Source organism: Cyanistes caeruleus, chromosome 5 (assembly GCF_971803275.1).
Source record: "Cyanistes caeruleus chromosome 5, bCyaCae1.hap1.1, whole genome shotgun sequence".
NCBI classification, from domain to species: Eukaryota; Metazoa; Chordata; class Aves; order Passeriformes; family Paridae; genus Cyanistes; species Cyanistes caeruleus.
In genome coordinates this window covers 38,134,693-38,158,369 of record NC_141705.1, presented here as the reverse complement: position 1 = coordinate 38,158,369, position 23,677 = coordinate 38,134,693, and the positions used below count along the sequence as shown (strand labels likewise).

Below are 23,677 nucleotides of genomic sequence, written 5' to 3'. Positions count from 1 at the left end.
CTTGCATTCTTCTACTCTGAGATCTGCTTTCACACAGCTTCTGAGTGTTTTTTACTTTTTCCATTTCCCACAGTTACAGGACTCTTTCTTCCACCCTAGCGCTAAGAAATGCATGAAGCTTTCAGGTAACTGATATTCAGATTAAAGCAAAACTCCTCCTTGAAGACTACATTCATAACTATGAAAAATGACAATAAATTATTGTAGAGTTACAATTATCTACAGTGGAAATTATCTAGAGCAATACTACCAAGAATCAGTCAACACTGGAAAACTTGACACAACATATTTCTGCTGACCACTGCCATACGTGATCATGTAAATGACAAAAAAAAAAAAAAAAAAAAATCAGCATGCAAGAGATGGGGAAGGAAACAGTAAAATACAGGCACAGGAAAGACAGAAACATTAGTCAAATATTTGTATCTCAGTATAGCAAAAGTCAAGTATTTCCTATCTGAGGACACCTTCAGACCAAATTACCGGGGTTGAAGATATACAGGTACAGAGCACAGTCCTTGCACACACCACACAATCTGATTTAAGGCAGAGATGGTAACATCTCTGATGCCAGTCAGCAAAAATAACATGATCATCTAGAGCTTGAAGTCTTTTCATTCCTCTGATGATAATGCTAGCAATTTACTCCTGCCTGTATTGTATTTCTAGTGATTTGGATGGAAGGAGAAAGAAACTTAGGTGTAGTTTTAAAAGGTTCATGCAAGGAGGAAAAGTGAAGAAAACACTTCCTGAGAAAGCAACTCAGTCACTTGAGAAGCAGAATTTTTACTCACAGCAGATTTGTCCTTTCAAACAAGTATAGTATTCATTAAGTTCATTCCCTTTTTAAAACAACTCTTCCTTTTAATTACAGCTCAAATTATGTGGAAAAGTGATGACCTTTCAGGAGATAAAAACTTCAGCAAAATTTCTCCGTCTCCAACTGTCACATTAATCAATGCTGAAAGGTTTAAAAGACTTAAACAAGTCTTACTAATTCCTCCATTTCCAGACAGCTCGCAATGAAAAACAGAAAACACAGTGTAATGCACAGGAACACAGTTAAAGTAGAAGGGCTACTGTAATATTAACTAATAACCCATATTTTAACAGAAATTACATCACACTATTCTACACACGCTTGAGGAGTCATAACCTTCTCTTAAATACTCTTATAAAGTGTGATAGAAGAGTGAGAACAATATCCAACCTCAATCACGTGCTCTCACCTAACTACAATCTTTCATTTTGGTACTTTGGGGTCGAGCTTCTCATCTGTCCTTACAGAAATAGGGGAGATGCAATAACCTTAAGCAAATGAAATTACACCTTTGAAAGTATTTGAGCACATGTCTGTTTCCCTTAGGTTGCTCTGTCTTTGAGAACCTTGAAGAAACACTTCAATAGGAAGAGATTGCTCCCATTTTGATGCTCAACAGGCAACTTACTTAAATATTATGTGCCAACGTAGCAGAGGATATGAACATCTCAAAAATGCTTTCACTCAGTTTGAAGTTTTCTCCCTTCTCCAAACACTGTCAGAAAAAGACAAGGAAAAAACCATCTCTCTCTTCTATTTTCAAGTTTTCAGTGCATGTACACTTATTTTCCTCTCTCAATTTAATCCTTCTCTTTGCTCTTCACTCTTTACCTCAGAAGTGAGGTTAACTGTGGCCAAAAAAGTGCCTAACTAAATTTCCACCATGTATTGAGGACTCTTTTCTCCTCTCATACTTATTTCAGTTGCTGGAATAAAAAGAGTCAAAGAAAACATGTACTCTGAAAAATCAGAAAATAGCCACTTCTAACCTTTGGGGGGTCCTGAATTAAGTTCTAGCTGAAATATCAGAATTTCTGTAGCAGTACAGCCGATTTATGAACAGCATTAGTAAACAGAGCCTCTGATCTGCATGGGCTCTTTGTCTGATACTCCTAAACATTTGGAGAGCTCTGAAGCACAACTGAAAGAAAAAAAAAAAAAAACTGGAATGTGTCAAATATATTCTTTGAAAAACTTTATTTTCTTCTTCATTTGAATTAAAATTTAGTTACCAAGTCAAAAAAAATTAGGACACCAACAACTGAAATATTTTTTCAAGTTTCAGGTTTAACAATTAGTATGCTAAATATATTTGGAGCTTTTTTGGTAATAGCAGTGATTTTCAGTTGCCTCCAAATAATTGCACACCAACAACCTACTTTTACAACACTGCCACTGAATGTTTTTTGGCTTTGGAAAGCAGCAGTAACACATATCCTGCTAGCCACAATACATACAATTGTTTAGTGGCTGTTATTCAAAAATAAGGTCAATGGACTAACCCCTGCCCACATGCAAGCTGGCTAACTGTTCTGCATTAAGTTTTCACTTGGAGGTGGTAAAATAAGTTTGTATTAAGCTACTTCATACAAAGGCATTTAAGCATTTTTACACAAAATGTGTAAAACTACACATTTTGTTCAGTTCAAGGTACCACACAGATCCATTCAAATCACCTCTGCACACCAAATTCAAATGCCAAAATCAATGAAAGTGTGAGCATATATTGCTTTTTTTTAGGCATTGTTCAGAAACAGGATAAACTTGCTCACTTGTTTGCTCAATGCCCTGCATTCCTAGAGCTATGCTATTTTTGTATTATTATTACTTCCATAGCCTCACTCATTACACATATCTCTTGAGAGCATTTTGCGGGGAGATACCACAAAGAACAGTTAAAGCATTTCCCCTCTATATCTACTTATTTTACATTCATCATCATATACATGCATCAGTTGTTGACAGCAATTTTGTAATCAGGACTCAATTCACAAGAATACTCTTACTTCAGATAAATATTACCTGTTCCTGTAACTATTCAACGTGAAACTCAGAGATGAACCACTGACAGAAAAAGTGCTCAGTAGAAATTAACACCTATAGGAGTGACAGATGCCCTGATGACAAATACTTTTTTAAGCAAATAACAGTTTTAGTAAGATCCTCCATTTTCATTTGGAGACAAAAATTATTCCAAGGTTCTCTCTTTACTCGCTATAATTGATACAGAAAGGATAATATGCTGTTGATTTATCACAAACTGATTTAAGTCTCCCTAACATTCCCAGCTTAAATATTTCTGTATGAAAAATTAATTATACACATGACAAACTTAACAAGACAGTATTTTTGCAAGAGTCCTTTTAAAGTAAATAATGCAAACTTATAATTTTTGACTGCAAGAGAAAGAAAAAAAACAACAAAACCAAACAAAATGTTTTCATTTTCCCACAAAATTAATTTATGCCACACCTTATACGGCAAGGTGTACAATAAAAAGAACCTACACCACCCTTTTCTCAAGCTTAGCTCTGTAATTAGAATTACAAAAGATGTAAAATGAGCATCCAGCCTCATCTTTTCTTTCTCACACTCTAAAAAAGAGAAGAATATTAATGTCTCAGATCTACATTTAACAGTCAAAGGAATTTTATACCAAAAAAATCCACCGTGTACATATGTATGCACACACTAAAAAAACAAAAAACCAAACAGCTCCTCCTGCAAACAGCTACAAAAAGCCCCGTTGTTTTGTACCTAAATAAATCTAAACCACCTAACATCGGCTTTAAAAATCTAGCTATGAAGAAATTACCATACTCTTGCTATAATTTTTCACATCAGTGAGAATATCCTTCTAGTGCTTGTTGTATATATATAAATATCAACATTTTATTTTCCTGTTTCCCCTAGAGAACTCAGCTTCTTTTGTTTCATTAGTTATCTAATAAAGCAGTATGAAAGTAAACACAAGACACAAAGATATGAAAAACATTGCAGTAGACCAATAAAAGTAAACAGGAAAAATATATGAAGATGTAAAGTATATGAAATTACTCCTTAAAACCAGAAAGAAAATATTAAGCATATTTACTTTGTCCCTTTAAATAAACTATGTATGTTAAAGGATTATTCACCAGGCAACCAAATCCAAATGCCAACTTAATAGCAAGAAAACTTAATTATACACAGCAAGTTGCTTCTTCTTCAGTTGCTTACTCATTTGGGTTCATTTGGGCATTTTTAAAATACAAGCTAAGAATCACATATATCTCAAATACAATCAATCACCAAAATCCATCAAGAAATACGGTGCCTACCGTGAAACCACACTGCAGTATCTTGCTTTTGCTCCAAATTAGTAATATGGGGCAGGAAGGTATTGACAGAAACTACCAAGAAATGCACTGACCACAGGAACAGCTCTAAGAATTGGAAGTGCCCAACAGCACTCATACATAGCAATACACCACACATTTAGTTTTCACCAGGTATTTTAGAGGGGCTTTTTTAGAACAGTCTGATAGAGTACACCATTTTTGTTCTTAGGTCAGAGCTCTACCTTGAATTCAACTACAACCCATGAGAACCTTTCACATACAAACAGTACTTTTGGTGATTTTTTTCTCCTCCCAGATAGTGCTGTGTAACATTTAATACTACAAGTCCATGAGCATGCAACTAACTTTCCATACCACATTTCTCTAACTTCACCTCCTACAAAAAAACTCTTAATGAAGAAAAGTTGTTACAGTTTCAAACATTTCAGTGAAAATCATCAGATCTGCTGAAAAGAATTAATTTTACATCAAAAAATCCACATTTTATAAGAAAACTATACAGAAATCTCACTGGATAAGGCTATTTTCTATCTAGAAACTGAGTGCTTTCTACACATGTTCAATTTAAAAGCTACTTTCATCTTCTGCTGAATTCATCAATAGCCCTACAATTTCTGAAACAATTTCTTATCAACACAAAGCTTTCCCAAGATACTCAAAAAACATACAAATCTATTTCAGAATAGTGTTTTCAGAGTAGCAGCTCTAGCTGAATGCAATTGCATAAACCACAGGAATTGGCTGCTAAAAGACACCCGGCCTATAGTTCATGATATTCAAGTTACATTTCATATAGTAAGTTCTCCCCTAGGATATAGAAAACTGAGGTCATGCTCTTTGATTTCTGCTGTACTTGATTAGTTACTGCTTATTCTTCAGCAAGTTATTGAGAAAGAGCTACAACAAAAATACATCTGCAGAAGAACAAGTAAGTTTACAAACAAGGTAAGTTTCTACAACTCATGTACTGTAAGCCAGTGTTCAAAATAAACTTGATTTGTGTGTTACAGAAATGTTTCAATTTAAAAGAGCTACAGGAAGGGGTGAGTGGCTTGTGTCCAGATATAAAGGAAATATAGAATTTTAAGGCACAGAGGATAACAATAAAAAGAAAGTAGCAGAAACTGAGTATCATCTTAAATTCAAAACTTTTAGCTTTACTGCTTAATATGAAGTTTTGAAATATGTCCAAATAACATAAACTATGTTAACTACTGAAAAGGTTTTACATTTCTTGATGTATATTCCACTTTAATAAATTTTAAAGTATTGAAAAGGACAGTGTTTTCTCAGGATAGTTGTACCTGCAAGTAACAATCTAGAAAATTAATGTACATGTGTTTACACACCTGATCTGATATTTACTGGCACTAACATTATTTGCCCCTGCACAGCCGATCCCTCCACAAATTCTATGCTTTGGATACTTATACTACCTCAGTAATGAGGAACTTAATTTAAAAAAAGGTTGCAAGTTTCAGTGCTGGAAATACCCAGTGGTTTTAACATTTTCTTAAAAAAGAACCAAATTATTTCAGACACCACAGCAGTTTGACAGTTTATCATATTTCCTTTTTCTGTGTGTATGAAATGTGAATTAGGCTGTCAAAGTAACTGGTGCTACAATTAATCTTTCCAAAGTAGCAGAGCTTAACTTTCTGAAATGTCCAAGTAATACAGTCCTATCAAACCCACCAGTAAGGCATTACCTACACCAAAAGCAAACAATTCAACCAATTAATCTATTAAAAAACAACCCCACACTATTGGAATGAACAGCAAAAAAAAGAAACTGGCCAGACAGTAATGATCTTAACACAAATTAATCATCTTAATGGAATCACTACAAGTGATTTCACAGGAAGCTTGTTCACAGGCTTACATTAGCCACAGGCTGAAACTCTTCACTGGAAAAACAGAGCACTCAAGATGGGAGAAATTCAAATATAGTTTGCAGAAATCAGTCCCAGTAGTGATTAACTAGGATGTGATTAACTACACTGTCAGTTTGGTTCAACTGAGAAATCCAGTGTCAGACCCCCTCTAAGAATGATATCAACCTATCCAAGTATCAGTCAATGGTACTGGACTAAAACTGAATCTTTATAGTTAAATGCTATATTAATAAATAATTATACCTGACCATTTTATCACTGGTATTTCAGGATACACTTAACATTTTCAAACATTAATGGTTATTGTGAAAATTAAGAGTTGGCACTCAGTCTTATTTTCATCACATTACTAAATGATTTAAGGAAATAAGCAAGTTATTTTTAGTGTAGTAAAATACAGACTCCTAGCAATTAACTAGGAATTTGATCTAGCAAAATAATCAGATAAATTCCACTTCTCCAAACAATATAAGAGGCTGCCTATGGAGGGTAACTAGACATCCATGAGGTAAGAACTCCAGGTACTTACATGCCTTTGGATGAATATTTGCTCACAAATTTAGTTGTTCCATTCTAAGAAGAAATCATGAAACAATACTCATGTGATCATAAACCAGCAATTTTTATTTAGAAACCCTCTAAATTGCTCTTAAGCTTTCTCCCAAGACTGATGATTTAATTGCTGTGTGCAAGAAAATAGAGAAAACAACATAAATTGAACAATGACATTGAACTAGGTGAGAAATCATAAATCAAAGAACAATATAGAATAATTATTTCATATTTGTGGGTTTTTTTAACTTTAAAGCAAAAGTTACTGGGATGATGCAATACTATTTCATATTTAGAAAAACACTTAAGTATTCTGTTGTTTCATAAGACTTCACATATTTTCCTCAAACTTTTCTTAGAAAGCTAATACAAAGTGTTTGAAGATTTCAGGATTCTTCCCTGTCCTACAAATCTACTTGGCAGCCAGTCATTACACATACCTGCTCCTAATGCCTCAAGCCAAAAATTGCTCAGAACAGCAATACACAGCTAAATAACAATATCTAGTCCTTAACTAATTCTACACTGCTGGAGTAAAACCCTCAACCTCCTTTTAATCCCATGTAACTTGATTACTTCTTAAACCTTTTTCCCAGGGAACAATTTACACCCTTTAGAGGACATTTTCTGTGCCAAACTGCCCTGGTTTATAATAAAAATCAGGTACACAATTCCTTCTAAATGAAAAATAAAACAAGAAAAGCCCAACCAAATGACAAAAATATCAAAGTACCTGTATTTTGAAAAGCAAAGAGGCATTATCTAAGAGTCACAGTCAAATTTCCCAGAATATACACAAACAAAACAGATTCTAGTTATAGATATTTAACTTCAGCAAGCACACCATTTGCTCGAATCCTTCTTTAAGAAACTTAAAAGCTGCAGGAAGAAAGCAGGAAGACTTCCAGACTCATATACAGTCTACTTGTCAGAAAGGATGAAAATAGAACACAAAAAATTCTTCCAAATTCATGACCTAAGTGATAAGACCGGGAATTCTGATCTGAATTGATACTCTAGTTTTTCACATAAGATGTTTTATTTCTGATACAATGCAACTGTACTGCCCAGCTTTCCACTAATCTAGGTTCATGGAGGGCAGGGAGTTTACATGCTCACTAACTCTAGCCCCAAGGATGGCTGCTGCTGTTGACCTTCAGTTTCAGAGTTTATAGTCTCATGCATTTAACTAATTTACTTATTAATTAACTGTTTAAAACAGGAGTGGTATTGATTTAGATCCAGATTGAAAAAGAAAGAAGCTCTTTCTTCACCCCTTTTTTCAGTTCTGTCATACCAAATACATAAACTGGTATAGAAAAGGCATAAAATCACTGCTTCTTGCCTGGAGACTCCAAACAACACCAATACTTGAGATGTTTATGGGATTGACCAGGGACTTGAACCTGGTTGTAAAGGTTGAATAGAAAGGGACATTTATCACTGTGATCAGTGTCAAAGAAATCTCCATATGGATAAAGTACCTGCTGCAAATCCCTACAGCTGATAGAACAGAAATAAAATTTTGACTTTAATTTTATCCTACCCTCATTTCTAATTTTCTGGTGAATGTCATAAAAGGAAAGTGACATAAAATATTTTTATTTTAGTGAAAATATTTAAACATGGACAAGTCTAGTCAAGGAGGGAAATAATAAACAGCTTAACATATTTCTGAATAAAGATGAGGAAAAAATACAAATGTTAGAAACATCTAATAACTGAGAAACTTCTTCAGAAAATAGATCTGAGACAGGTATAACAGAACTTCACTTAAAATGAGTGAAATAAGCAGGATATACCATAATATGAACAGAGATTAGATAGAGACTTCAAAAAATTCAGTTATAATTATACAATGGTATATCTTTCCTAAATCTGGTTTTGACTTGTTCTGCTTACAGAATTGTACCTTACTTGGGACATTTAAGAATTAGTGATGCCAGATGATCAATCTACTCCTGCACCAGGTGAAAGAAACAACTACTGTGTAAATCCATCCCAGGACTTTGTTTTGCCAACAACCCTGTGATTTCCCACAGAATTAAGCCACACAACAGATGCTTTAATAGCTCTGGCAAAATAGGTTACTCAGCTTTAGTTTTTAACAATATAATTATCTATATAAATAACCTTTTGATACAGGATGAAAATCTTGCCTCAGAAATACTGTCTTGCTATGCACTGTACAGCTTTTTTAATGCTTGTCTGACTTTATTTACTTCTACTTCATAGTTGTCACCCTCCAATTTACTTGACTTTCTGTACTGTTTTGCAGAGTGCAACATGTGATTCATACAAGCTGCAATTCACTCGAGGAGCTGGGCAAGTAAAGGCAGCACAGAGGCACCTACCTACATCTCCAAGAAGCAATGCAGCAAATGAATCAGACACAGACTTTAAATACACAGACAGAAATCCTCGAAGATGAATTAACCAAAATGAAATAATTTGATTCAGGTCAGTGAAACTGAAAGATTGTTTTGTACCCACACTTCGCAAATGGCTGAAGAGGGAAGGCGAAGGGGAAGAGCTGCAGAATAACAACTTATTCAGGAAAATAGTGTATTGAAAAGGAAAATAAAATCCCCAGTCAAACACAGCAACTTAACTAAATTTAAAAAAATAATTTTTGTTAAAAAAACACGTTTTCATTGTACTTCATAAGTTGCAATGACCTTGCAATTCTCTTATACCTAATAAAGAAAAAAGTAAAAAAAAAACAAAAAAAAAAAAAACAAAACGAAAAAAAAAAAAAACAAAAAAAAAAAACCAGAACCCCAAACAATAATCTCTGTATGTACAATACTTTAGATCACTAGAGAGGTTTCTCTAATGAAAAGGAGTTACTGGATGGATGACTTAGTTCGTTCTCCAGTTTGTCTCTTTCCATTTTTCAAAATGCAAAATATATCCAGAAGTCTATTTTATAGACTCAATGGTCAAATAATGATTTGAAATAAGCAGACTGGCATAATTCCACCTCTCACAAACATCAGTGAACATATCCTCAGTGACCTCGATCAGACAAGATCCCTTGCAAACCAGGTTCAGATCCAGTCTAATACATCATCTCAGAGAAACCCCCAGTGAAGATTTGATAAAATGGAGAAAAGAGAACAATCCTAAATCTTCAAGCAGAAATGTTTCACTTCCTGAAAAATTCCTTAAAAATACACTATTACAATAACTTTCTTTAACAATTCAAACATTATAGACTTGGCTGACTACACATTGTATTGAAATTATAATTAATTCAGCATTATGAAGATTATTTTCTTTTTTTTTCCTTCATTTTCCTTCAGTCAACCACTTCTCTTGATCAACACAAGACATAAAATAATACATCACAATGTCTTTTGTTTCATCCCTATGCTTGATTACTCTTGGCAGGTTTTTTGGTCTAATGAGCAAGCTGTTTGGCTACAGCTACCTAAATTAAAACAACTGAAAAATTCATTTGTCAAATCTGAAAATACATCTACTTAATTTTCAAGTTTAAATTTGTTTTATTGCTGTATGAATGAATGATGCACATTGACATATTTTAACTCAGCTGTATAAATACTGTGGAAAATTTTACAGCTATAGCAATTATAACTTCAACTTTTCTCAGAAATCAAAAAAAAACAAACATCCTTCTGATATAACTAAGCAAGAGCAGGATCTGTGTATGGGGGAATGAAGCATGTCAAAATTACTAACCATTATCTGCATTAGAATAAAAAGCATAGATATCTCTAGAAGAAGCAGCACTAAACAGATATTACTAAACAGATGAACTTTTTATTATTAATAATGTTTGACAGCAATTTGCGATATTTTAGGGGAAAGATTTCCTAATATTCATGCTGTTGAACAGTCCAACTACACTCAAATTGGGCTGGAAAGCCACAGTCCAATTGTAAAAAAATTCAAGATCCCCTTACTTTCCAGCTAAAGGACTATCTGTTTGACAAGAAGGATCTTTTTAAAATCTAAACTATGTAAGATGCCATCACATTTTACAACCAGATAAGCACTGTTAGAATCAAGTATCAGCTTTGCTTCACAGAATAATTTCTCACATTTTCTTTAAGTATTATTTTTATAACTTCTCCCACCTTTCTTGGAGAAGCTGGAGTTCAAACAAACATTTTCTTGACAACCTCTAGTTCGTAGCAATACTTGCCTTGTTCTTATGCGATATTTATAGGAATGTAAGAAAAGATGTAGTTCTTCCAGTCAGTGAGCTGAAACTATTGCAGATAACTGCCTCACAAATCTGAGATATGAATTCAGAATTATTATTCCATTCCACACACCACAAACATTGTTAAACCTGTGTCACCTTCAGTATATATCCAAAAATGATCTGCAATCCATGGGATATCACATGGTAAAATAAAACTGCAGACATGGTGAGATTGGACCTATAAAATATTTCTAATATCCTGTGAGGCATTTTTCTCCTCAGAATGAGGGATAGACAGCGCAAACTCACTTTTTCTTGATCTGAGGTACCAGTTAACGTAAACATGTGTGTGCTCTCTCACACACACATGGCCTCATTCACTTATAATTTAAAAAAAAATAAAAATATATAAAACCCCACACAACAGCTCAACTTTTCCATGTGCTGGACCTCAAATACTCTATAATATTAGTACTTCAGAACCTTCTAGGGAAAAAATGTTATTGTCTTCCAGTGAGTTATGTTACTCAAAAATGTCTTCTTTTTATAGCTGTGCTACAATCCAAATCTAGAAAACTTGGAGGAAAAAAGGGATAGTTTCATACACCCTAAGAAATAATAATTTTTACATATGAATGAAAAGAGGAATTAGAGGAATTGTAAATATTCAGCATATGTAAAAATTATGATAAATAAAAGACAGAAGGGTATGGTAGCTTTTGTCCAAACTACAGTTCTACCACTGTGTAAAACCCAGTTTGTAAATCCATATTCAGTTCTACTGAAGAACATTGAAATGTTTTGAGGTTTTATATGTCTATTCACTCTGCAGTAAAAATCTACATAGTTAATTCTACTTCTGCATATCCCTGCCTCTCCATCTTTTTGAGACTACACCCGCAGACCTCACAGAGAAATCTCATGATTCATAATCATGCTACACTTAACTTGGCTAAGACATTGCTTACAGTAACTACAAGGCAGTCTTGGGCATATACACATGCTTTGAGAGCATATTTTCTTTTGACAAGTCCATGAATATCAGCAGATATCACAGGTGGAGCCATTTGCCTCTTTTTCTAACATAACTGAATCTTTCTTAATAGTGTGAAGAAATTCTGTCCACTCGTGCCCCCAAGTACCAGAGTTCATCAAAACAGGACCTTGTAACTGCCTACCAAGAAGTCCTAACTAAAGTTAAAAATATACACATGTGAAAATGAGCACATGTATGAAAAATTGAACAGTTTAACAGTTTAGGAGAGAACTGCCAGATTGAGTAAGATTTAGAAAATAGTTACATACTTAGTGTGCTTTAATCCAGTTCACATATGAAATATTGTGCATTATTTGCAATACAGTGAGCCAATCTGACAGCCCTTCGCTGGCTTTGTAAAGTAGGCACTCTTCACATTCATGTTTTTTGTTCATGGACGTTGCAAACAAGACTGCCTACCTATTTCTTAATATGCTCAAAGATTTGTACACCAGATTAACACAACGAGTATGTATCCTGATGATTATCTTAGTGAAAATTCTGAAGCCATTTCTCTATTTTCCCTAAGATTTGAACTGGTTTGTATTCCAACACCAACTGTGATTTTTCACATAAAAGCAATTGGCTTCTATTGACAACACACCAAGAAAATTCTATGAAGATGGTAGAATAGAAATCCTTTTAAACACAAAATTAGCATAAGAAAAATCAAGCACTCATTTCAGTCATTTTGTATTTGGGCCAAAGAAGGAAACACTTCCAGATCAGACCAATCTGAATTTAAATGGTATTCTTCCTTATTCTTCTGCAAAACAGTATAAATCTGTTGCCTAGATCATCTGGGATTATTGCAGATAATTAATTCCCTCACAGTGCAGGCCTTAGAGAGCAAACTTTTATCTGTGCCAGCAGCACACGAAGATTCCTGAAACCTGAAATGCTTTTGCCAAAGTAGAATTTTTGGGTGCAATATAATCTGTCAGGATATAAGTAAATAAGCCACTATACACAGGCAAGCATGTTGTCAAATCCAATGGTCTACTCTGGTCCTGAACTTTAAGAATACAAGGAGTTCTCAGAGCTTGACAAGGACTTTCTAAGTCTGACCAAAGTGTTTCACTTACTCTGTTGCAAAAGGCTGGAAGGGCACTTTCTACAATGGATTCTTGTCACTGCTCCTACCAATCAATTGTTTTCACTTCTAAGAATCACTGCTTGGGTTTTCTCCTAAAGTGATGCTCCAGTCACCAACTCAAGCCCTGCCAAATCCTCAAACATATATGCCATTAAATATAGATCCATACTCTTCATATTAATAACTTCCCTGTGTTTTAATGAATAGCTGGTAAAAGAGATAATTTTTCACGTGCAGTAGCATATAACAAGGAGTGAGTTCTGTACTTCGCACTGCTATGCTACATAGATTTAACAACTGGAATGAATTTCATCATCAAGAGCAAGCTCAAAATTGTCAAAGGAGCTTGTTTTCAGCAGTATATAGGCCCCAGTAAAAGTGCATTACATAAAACTGATGACTTGCAGACTTTCTTAGAGAGAAACTGAACAAGCTGCAAACTGACTCTCTTCTGAGCCAATGATTATGTATCACATGAAAAAATAAAGAAGTTAGTTCATAAAAATTTTCTGCAGCAAAATGTCAAGCACTGGATAGTCTGTAGTAACAATATATTAAGATAATACTTTCTGGAAATGGTAAAATACCAGAAAGTTTGTATGATTTTAATCTTTTAAACCCATTATATTATTGTATTCTGTTAAAGCAGCCACTTGCAAAGAGAGTAACAGAGCAGTGAAATTCACATCTTCATCATAATCTGAAATCTTTGTCATGGGTTATAATTTCATTTTCTCTCTCTCCTTGTGTCCTGACCAAGGCTACTACTTTAAACTGCACCACCTTTTTCGGTACATCATTAATTCCTACATAATTTTCCCTACTGCCATCTATCACTGTGAAATGGGAAAGTATAAGTGAAAAACCATTAAAAAAATCTAGCAAATAACTAAAGAATGCCCAATGAAGCTCTGATCACTGATATAACTAGCCACTAACTTTTCTCTTTCAGAAATCAAATTTCAAGAAATATGAAAATTACAAAAACTTTTAATACAATCCCCTACACTGGCATTTACTAGCGTTACCTCCCTAGTATTTGTTTCTAAAGCAAACAGGCAAGATTTTTAGCATTAAGTATAGTGGGACTTACAGATGCAGAAAAATAGACACTCTATGGTTACTAAGACATGAAAATAGGACAGATATTATATATCCAAATAGGATAATAGATATAGGATAATAGAAATACAACAAGGAATAGGAGAAACACCATTCCAAAACCAGTATCAATAATTTTTAAAAGGCCTACATTAGAAACATTGACACAAACCAAAACAACATCTATTTTACTAAAGTACTTTTTCAATACTGATAGAAAAGTGATAGAAATACCTTGGTTAGAATAAAAGTTTCCTTATGCTTGAATACATGGGAGTTGCTCTGAAGCTAGGTTCCAAAAAAAGTAACTAGCTGCGGAAAGATTTTCTTATTTCCTTCAGCATAACTTGCAGGGAAGGGAGAGGGTGCAGGGACAACGCAAACACACCAGGAGTCATGACAACATGGACATGACACAGAAACAACACACAACCGCTTCAACTCAGGCGAAGGAGTCACGCTCAGAAACTGCCCAACCCTTGCAAACGCACTAATCTATTATTTCTCTTTTCTGCAGATAGTTACATCAAATGTTTCAATTATTATGAATTAAATAGAAACAGGGGAGATAGGAAGAAAGGATTAATGGCATAAGTCTAAAAATATTCCAATTCTGCTCAATCCACTGTTTTCTACATTCTGCCACCCCTTACAAAAGCTCTTAGGCATCTTTCCCTTCTGATTGTAAAGCCAAGATAGCCTATGCAGTTTCTGTTACTGTTTCCATCTATTTGTGTATTACAAAGCTATTTATACTACACTATAATAAGCACAGATGGTTAGAGTCAATCCCAATAAGATTTAATGGAAAGACAAGAGAAGACTGGGTATCCGTAGCCACTAAATAACCTACAGCATATAAAATAAAGATTATTCTTCAGAGAAAGGAGATAAAGATAAGATGAAACAATGTTATCAGCTTTACGTTAGATTATGAGGGCAATCTAAGGAAAAGCACATTACCATTTACTTAACTTCTAAACTCTAGCTATATAAAGAGCTTCCAAGTTAATGCCTTCCAAGAGACATTTAAGAGTTCAGTGTTAACAACAGTTTGAGATCAGTAGACTGCCTTTTCAGACACAAAAGTATTTGGCAGTAGAAACAGGCAGCAAAAACAGACCATAGGAAATGTGAAAGAAAAAAGGAGTCCATACCTGAGAATGAATCAAAAGCACATATAAAAATTAGAAACCTTTGTTTCTTTGTTTCTAATACTGAAGAAAGGAAAAAATAAGATTTCCATGACTCTTTCCCATTATAATTTATTACATTCAATTTAGAAGTTATGAACAATTGAACAGTTTTTAAATTTCCTTAATTAATTGAAATTAATAAAAATTCCTAACACTTTCCCATATTTTACAGTTTAAGAAAGAGTGTTCGGGTCCTTATTAGTTTCATTTCAAAGGCAGTAATTACAGTTGAAGGTACAAAATACTTATTCTGTCAGACCTCCTAGGCTTCAAAATTATTCTTCCTTCACCATATTAATAAAACTCAGATCATACAAAGTAAGTCATGGAAAAAAGTGACCGATACTACTTAAGAAGTGCCCATAAGCACTTCAGCTAACAGACTGGCACGTGGAAAAGATTCTAAGCCCCATTTGCAAAAGTAACTTCACATTATTACAAGATCTTGGTTTAACTTAGGCTTAAGGCAACATAAAAAAGAAACAGTTCATCTTTCATGTTTTGCAATTCCATTTTTCTCCTGATGCCATGGTCATGACATATTTATGTCATAAGAGAGCTGCTGTACCCACTAATACGTTTTCTTTACCCTGAACCATAAAAAGTACTGAAGAAATAAGACCACCAAACCTTTTTTCACAACTAATGAGTAAACATGACTTAGAGAAAAGACAATGAGTGTTGCATTATCCAATCCAAAATGCTGAACTCTTCTACAGTATATTTAGGATCCTCCATAAACTAGGAGGGCTTCTTGTCCATTGCAAAAGTCTTGTTGAACAGAAGACCTCCTCCTCAAGTAAAGTTACTGGTACTCCACTCTGGAAGCATGAAAACTTTCTGTATACTTACATGGTAATCCCATGGTGAAGTGCAAAGAACCTGTGATAAATCCCTTTTAAAAGGGCCTTGGCTTGCTCAGTTGTACGAAGATGTAGTTGTGATCCACAGCTGGACAGAGATGTTCTGCCCACAACAGTAACACACAGTTGGCATGGAGCTTAATTGAGAGGCAGTGTTTGTTTTTGAGAAGCCTTAAACCTCCACAACATACAAGGGAATAATTAATGCTGGCTATTACTGAACTTGATATGGAGACCTAATATTCGATTTATCTCCTTTCTAAACACAGAGGTTTAATTTCCACTAATGTTGAAAAAATATACCCTTTACATACTTCCAAAAGACTCCTCCAGAATGCCAATACAAGTTGCCCAAGCTTGCCACATCTTGTAGAAGGCATGATGTTTGATGGTCAATGTGAGAACACTACACAGCAAAGCAGAGTAAAAAGGAGCACTTCCAGTACAATTTTCCTCTTCATAGCTGATGGGTTTTATGGTCTGTTCAATTTTCTTCTACCTTCTTTACCCTTGATAACTGCATTAATGTGGTGGGATGATAGTTAACACTGTAGTATGATGCAGCTGGTTACAATGATCAACCAACCCTATTATTTCACAGCAAAACTATGACACAGTTGGGTTGTGGAGTTCATTTATCAACTTAAATTTGAAAATACAGCAATCACTTAAATTATGATCTTTGAAAAGAAAAAGTATATATCATTAACAAGCAAATTAGAACCCAAAATCTCTCTTCCAGCAGCAAGTAAAATTTCAAATATAAAATACAATCTTTTTAATGAACACAAATGCACAAGTTGACAGATTTACAGCATTATGCATAATGAAGGTCTGCTGGGTAAGATTTAGTTCGTTCAAAGTAGGAGAGTATAAATGTAATACCATTTCTAAACCACATTTTTCAAAAAGAATCATCTTTATTTCAGACAAAGTGGAGTATATGTATATATATTTATCAAATGTCTAGTGCTATCATCATAGATAAAGCCATTACTACAAAGTATTATCAATATAACAAAATATGAATGAAGAAGATAATCCTAACAGCAACTACTGAAAAGCCTCAGTTCGCAAGCCTGAAATAAACAGAGGATACATTCCCATGGACTGGAACCTCCCAGCATCATGACACCACTGGCTGCAGCACCTAACCAGGCAGCTTGGAAAACCTTAACCACATCAACCCTGAGACTTTACTGACAGATGTGACTAGTTGCAGCTACTCAGCAACTGGACTGCAGCAGCAGTAAGGCAGGGTTGAAAACTCTTCTTCCCCCACACTTCAGGCAAAAAATAAATGTACCCTCATATAGAACTCAAAATGTTGGACATCACCCCCATCTTTAAGATGGAAAGTCTCCTATTTAAAAACAAGACAATTTTTGCACAAGAAAAATAAGTGGGAAGGGAGGGTAGCCTCTAACATACATCTAGTTTCCCACTGTTACATGTTAAGGCACAGCTCTTGCCCAGACCTATTGCATTATTTTCAACAGATTTGTCAGAATGATCAAGACCTTTCAAAAGAATTGAAGAGTCAGTTACAGATCTGCCTGTACAAAGTACTGGAAAGATCTTAGGCAATAATCCCACATTAATAACACTTAATGACAAGACTGACATTTTAGAGGATGTTAAGAGAGCTAGGTTTGGAGATTGGCTTGGTTTTTGTTTTTTTTATAAATAAAATATCATATCCTGGTTTATCACGTTCTGTAAGGGTTCCCTTTCTGAATGACTGTGTTCTTTCTCACTGTGATCTAAAACTCTTAAGAAACTGAGCCAATGAGCCAGAAGTCAGGGTCATTATCTTTCACATTAATCAGTCCTGTCAGTTAAGTCTTAAGTTAAGCCTTTAAATACTTCTTTTCACACCAGAATTCCATCTCACCCTTACATCTGTAGGGTATTTAAAGCCTGCAAAAATATCCTACTCTGACCAGAGAATTAAATTACAAACACAGGCCTTGCATACCTTGATTTTAACTCTGCAAGACAGTTACCCCAGCATGTCTCAAATGCTGCTCTCCTGTTCCTTAACAGGAGGCCACATCTGAATCACTAAGCACATTGCTAATCACAATTTCAAAACCAACAAATTACAGTCACAAGTAAATTCACTAATTATATAAATAGGCAGGATGGTAAAACTTCTCCTCCACGTTATATTTACGTATGATAACTGGTAAGTGTTCTTACAAGATATTTTTCTAATGCATTCTTGTACAGGTAGATTAACACAATTTTGGGGGGCTGTTACAGTTCTATGTTAAGAATTACTGAAAACTACCCATACTTTACTGGGAGAGCCTTGTAAAATTAAGGAAGTATTCCAGACTGGGTACCAGTCAATAATAGGACATAAGCATTCTGCACAAGAAATGAAAGCATACTCTTCTCCACTGAAGCACCAGCCTTATGAAAGCTACAGTGTAAATATAAGCTAGCATATTTACAAATTGCCTCAGAAGAATCAGTATGCAGTACTTCCGCAAAGCAGTCAGTCTTAAAACCCTTGGGGACACCTACTTGTCACAAAATAAATTATCTGGCTAATATCCAATATTACAGTACATGGCAGTGGGTACCCAGGAGACGGGCATTAGAGAGCACGTAGCTTCCTCAGCCTTGCAGGTTAGTCCTTACATAAACGACTTTGCCCAATTATAAAACATAACTAATGTACGTATTTTGGAGTTTTCTAGCAGCAGCCTTTAAATCCTAGAACATTTCTATAGCACCAGATTTTTGTTTGGTTTTTTGTTTGGTTTTTTGACTTCCCAAAATCACAGGTCCCAATGCACAGGATACTGAACAGGTATTTTTCACATGAACCTAAGCCTTTTTTTTTAAGATATTCAAGGCAAACAGAAATATCTGACTACTGATTAGAAGTGCTCTCAAACACCAGAATTATGCTGTTTAATAAAAACTATGGAGAAAATAAGTTCTCCCACAACTCTAGTGGTTCTTTCCTAGTTGCTAAAGATAAATAGCCAAGTCTGCATCCCACATGCAACACAGACATAAAGCTAGAAAATACACGCATCACAAGACACGCTAGGTCTCAGAAATACGAGACTTCTTTGAGACATTTACTTCAGACTGCTACAGCAAACCGCAGTCACCACCAGGCTGCAGAACAAGAAGAAACCTGTTGCCTCTGAAGTTGCAAACCAAATCAATGCTTTACCCCGAATCAAAAAAATCCAGTAGGTTAAACAGTAGAAAAAACAGAAAATTATTTTGCATGGCTGGAATTCGTATTTTTAAAAATGACACCGACGGATGCAGGATAGAGGATGATCAAAGATAATATTTTCTTCTGAAAGAAACGTGAACGGCTTTTGAAAATAGGTTGCGTTCCACTCAACTCGCAGCAAACGCAGCCCAAACTAGGCGCACAGTCGAAGCACGCTGAGGACAGAGCCACCTTACAGCGGCAGGTTTCGTAACTGATGAGATTCGGGTCAGGCTGGGGCCGCTGCTCCCGGCTCCGAGCACGGCGCTCCGGACACCGCGCACCGCCGCGTCCAAGCCCCGCACCCCTGACCCCGCAACCCCCGGCCGTGAGCGCTGCCCCTTCTCCCCCGCCCTCCCTGCCGGCACTTCCGACCGGGCACGGCGAGACGAGGCGATGCCGCCCGGCGCCGCTGCCAGGTGCCCGGGGAGGGAGGGGGCTCTGTCCCGGGCGGCACTGGCGGAGCGGCGGCGGGGCGAGCCCCTGCCCCGGCCCGGCGCCCCCAGCGCATCCCTTCCCGCAGCGGGGCGGGAAGCGGGAGGAGGGAGGACGGACGCGGCTCTCCCCCTGCACCGCCTGGCACCCCGCAGGGCGGGAAGCGGCTCCCGCGGCCCGGCCCGCTGGGCCCCGAAGGTGCGGGCCGAGCGCCCCTCACGGCCCGGGGCGCGCCGGGCGGTCCTGGCCGCTCCTCGGCGGCAGCGCATCGGGAACTGCCCGGCGGGACCCCCGTCCTCCTCGCCGAGGTGCCGCAGGCAATTATTTAAGAATCAAAATTCGGGGAGAAAGGGGAAAGTTGAGGCTGTGCCCCAGCCCCCGCTCCCCAAGGGATGCCCTACACCCTGCAGGAAGGGAACCAGCGGGAGCGGGCTGGGCGCGGCTGCCGGCCGGCAGGGTGGAAGGGCTGAACTTACGTCTCGGAATTTGTTCCACTGCCCGACCTCCTTGTCGTACTGGGAGATGGTCGTGAGCCATTGTTTATCGTCCAGAAAATTGCCGCTGTCCGGTCTGCCCCCGGCCGCCGCCGCTGCCGGGCTGCACCAGGCTGCTGCACACACGCACACCAAGGCTGCCGCTGCCGCCAGCATCTGGGCGAGAGGAGACACGGGCAGGGGGGGGTTACCCACAGCGGAGCAGAACCCCGGCCGGGGGCTGCCGGCGGGGGACGGGACAGCCGCCCGCGGCGGGCCCCCTGGCCCACCTGAACGCGGCGGGGGGAAGGGGAAGGGGAGGCTGCCCAGCCCGTCACCTTGCTGCGCGCCCCGCACCCGCGCTCCTCGCCGCGGCCGGAAAGGCGGCCCCGCGCCCGCTCCCTCCCCGCACGCGCCGCCGTCTGCGGCCGCCCGTCCGTCCGCCCCGCTCCCGCGCCGCGCGCGCCGCCCGCCCCTCGCCCCGCCCCGCCCCCGCCCCGCGCCGCGCCGCGCGCCGCACCGGGAGAGGCGCGCGCCCGCCGCTCCCGCCCGGAGCCCGGCACCCCGCGCCGCCGGGAGCACCGGCACAGCCCCCTGCACCGGCACAACCCCCTGCACCGGCACAGCCCCCTGCACCGGCACAGCCCCGCCGAGACCCGCCCGGTCCCGCAGCAGCCGCGCGGTGCCGCCGCCTCCCCCAGGTCGGGGTGGATGCCGCTGGAACTTCGCTACAGCTGCGTTGGCACCTCGCAGCCCGAGTAAGATCGGCGCAAACCCCTGGGCGGACGCGATCCCTCAAAACTCCCAGTCACGTCAGGACAGAACTTCCCGCGCCCTCGGGGCAAGGAGAGGCACAAGCTCGCGGGTCGCCTCCGAGTGCTGATGGAGGCACACCGTGATGCCGCCTGCCCGTGTCAGCCCCTTTGGTACGGATCGTGCACTCTTCCCTCTTCTTCTGGCTTTTGTCTTTTAAACGGCAACAGTGTGTTAACTCAAAGGCTTCAATGACATTTGGTTGCTTTCCCGAATTAGTTAAGTTTAATTTAGAATAGAGCAAGGGGCAGAAATAAACAGTTCAATTACCTTTCCGGCATAGCTGCCTCCATATTTAAGTTCTGACATCCTGCTGACCTAATTAATCTAATTTTTAATGTTAGCTTTATTCCCTAGACTTGAGTAACACTATGCTTTTTAGATTTGTATTAGCTGCGTGTTGCAAGGTTTCGGTAGAGGGAGCGGGGCAGAGCCTGCGGGGTGGCCTCTGTGGGGAGATGTGTGGAGCTCTCCCCTTTGGGGAACAGCTGCCTCCCAGCAGCTCCACACTGGGGACATTGCGGCCACAGCTAAGCCCTTCGGCAGAGCTGGCGGTGCCTCTGTGAAAGGACAGCTAAGAAAGGGCAGAAAATGCTGTGCGGAGAGAGGAGTGGGAACAGAAACGGTGAGAAACAACGGGGAACGGCGGGGCCAGAGAGAGATGAGAATGTGCTCTCCATGGCCGAGCGCTGGAAGACTTTGCCAGAGCAAAGGGAACCCAGAGAAACTGTGGCAAGCCCAGACCGGAGCTCATTTTCCTGAAGAAAGCCAATGGGAAAGCCATGCCAGTGCAGAAGAAAAGTGTGAGAAGGAATGAGCTGTGCAGAGAAATTGTTACCTGCTGACTCTACGTGCCCCCAATTCTCCCTGTGCTGGTCAGGGAGAGAGGAGTCTGGAATTAAGCTGAGCCTGGGAAAAGAAGGGAGAAAAGTTGTTGTTTTAACATGTCGTCTTCTTTACCACTACTCAAACTAGCTACTACATTTTTATTTTAATTGGCAATACATCTTCTCCCAGTCAAGTTTGTTTTGTCTGCAGCAATAATCGGTCATCAGTATTCCTGATTTTATATTAACCCATGAGCTCTCTCCCTCCAGTTCTTCCTATACTTGTCCTGCTGGGGAGAGGGGCTGTGAGCAGCTGGGTGAATGTTTGGATGTTAGCCAAGACTAACCCACTGCGAGGCAGCCAAGTATGACAAGTACACAACACTCTCAGTGTAGTTGCTGAAAGTATTTTCTGTGGTAAAATACAAGTTACTTTCAGACTTGGAACTAGGGTCAAGTCCATCAAGAGATTCTCTGATGGCAGAAAAAAGCCACTTCATGCAAAAGGAGAAGTGATTATGAGATTGCCACTGATTTTAGCAAGTTTTTATTTTGGTCATAAACTGTAACTACAGACAGATAGTAAAGTATTAATTAAATCAAATAACCTACATCATACAGTACGTAATAGATGCCATTTTGTTCCTGAACTTGTATCACTAAAATCCATGAAAATCCTGTCACCCTTATGACAGAGATGATTGCCAGATTAGGATTTATTTGTCTGACCCTAAAAATGCTACCTATCCAGAATGACATTATATTCTATAATAAATGAATCATAAACTTCAAAGCCAGTGGGTAGAGGGATTGCACAGTGGCTAAATAAGAATCGATAAAACAGTCATTCTGAGGGTGGGTTATAGAGTCAGTGCTTTATAGAATCATTCTCTGACAACCCAGTTTGTATTTGTCAGTCTTAATGTTAATTTTCTACAAATTGCTTTGCCCTTTGGGAAAGAAGAAATTTCTCTATAAAGCTGATGTGTTGGGGTTTGGTTGTTTTTTTTTTTAAGAACTACTTATTTAAACTTTTTTTAACAGCATCCCAGTTCCTGAATTTGTGTTTTCACCTACCCAGCAATGAAGGTGATCTATTTTGGTTTGGGTTTGCTCCGTCTGTATTTGACAATTTCATCCAGATAATATTAGTTAGTACTTTCAAGTTATTGTTCATCTTTCCATACTTAGAGAAGAAGAATAAAAGTGGCTAAGATCTGCATTCAGCAAAAATCCTCAGAAAGGGGAAATCTCTTATGGTTTGAGTTTTAAAAGTTTCACTGCAATTTGTCTAAAAAGTGATCTTCAACACCTATGACTGCAGTTTCTACTGACAACACATGCTAATGATCAATTATATGTAATTTTGCCTGAACCAAGCTATTTGAAGCCTTTAATAATTCTAAATGTATTCCTTATAATTTTAAGCACTCTGATCTCCACATAATTGGTTTAAGAGCCTCATTCTGATCAAGGACTTTACACAAGTTGGTAATTCCATTTATTCAAGCACACAATGATACTTGATTGAAATGGCATTTTGAAGATACAAAACTAAGAAATTTTTTTTCTCAATAATTTTACTTCTCTTCAAAGATTAAACTTATGTACCTTGAGAAATATTCTTTATTTTAAATGTACACACATTTCTTACAGAAAATGTAACTATTGTTACATACTGATGTGTTTAACAATAGCATCTTTAAGATGTGACAGGGAATCTGTCACTGAAGCAGTGGTAAGATAATAATACTAATGGCAACAAGAACATAATTTTGAACTGAGAGTTTAGAAACTCTGCCTCACAGCTC

General features: G+C 38.1%; 1 protein-coding gene across 7 annotated transcripts in view; it reads right to left on the bottom strand.

Moving 5' to 3' along the window:
• The window catches only part of SPOCK3 (SPARC (osteonectin), cwcv and kazal like domains proteoglycan 3), a 428,772-nt gene that overhangs the window by 142,782 nt on the left and 262,313 nt on the right, over positions 1-23,677 (bottom strand). For 2 of the 7 annotated variants that reach the window (XM_086890368.1, XM_086890370.1), the window contains 2 exons: positions 21,878-21,948; positions 20,221-20,403 (listed from right to left, as the gene is read on the bottom strand). In XM_086890368.1, coding sequence (XP_086746494.1) covers positions 20,221-20,403 — 183 coding nt within the window. In that variant the 5' untranslated portion in view covers positions 21,878-21,948. Of the gene's footprint in view, positions 1-20,220; positions 20,404-20,564; positions 20,679-20,746; positions 20,879-21,877; positions 21,949-23,677 lie in introns of those variants that run through there. The other 5 variants (XM_086890373.1, XM_086890369.1, XM_086890372.1 and 2 more) reach the window with 5 other exon arrangements.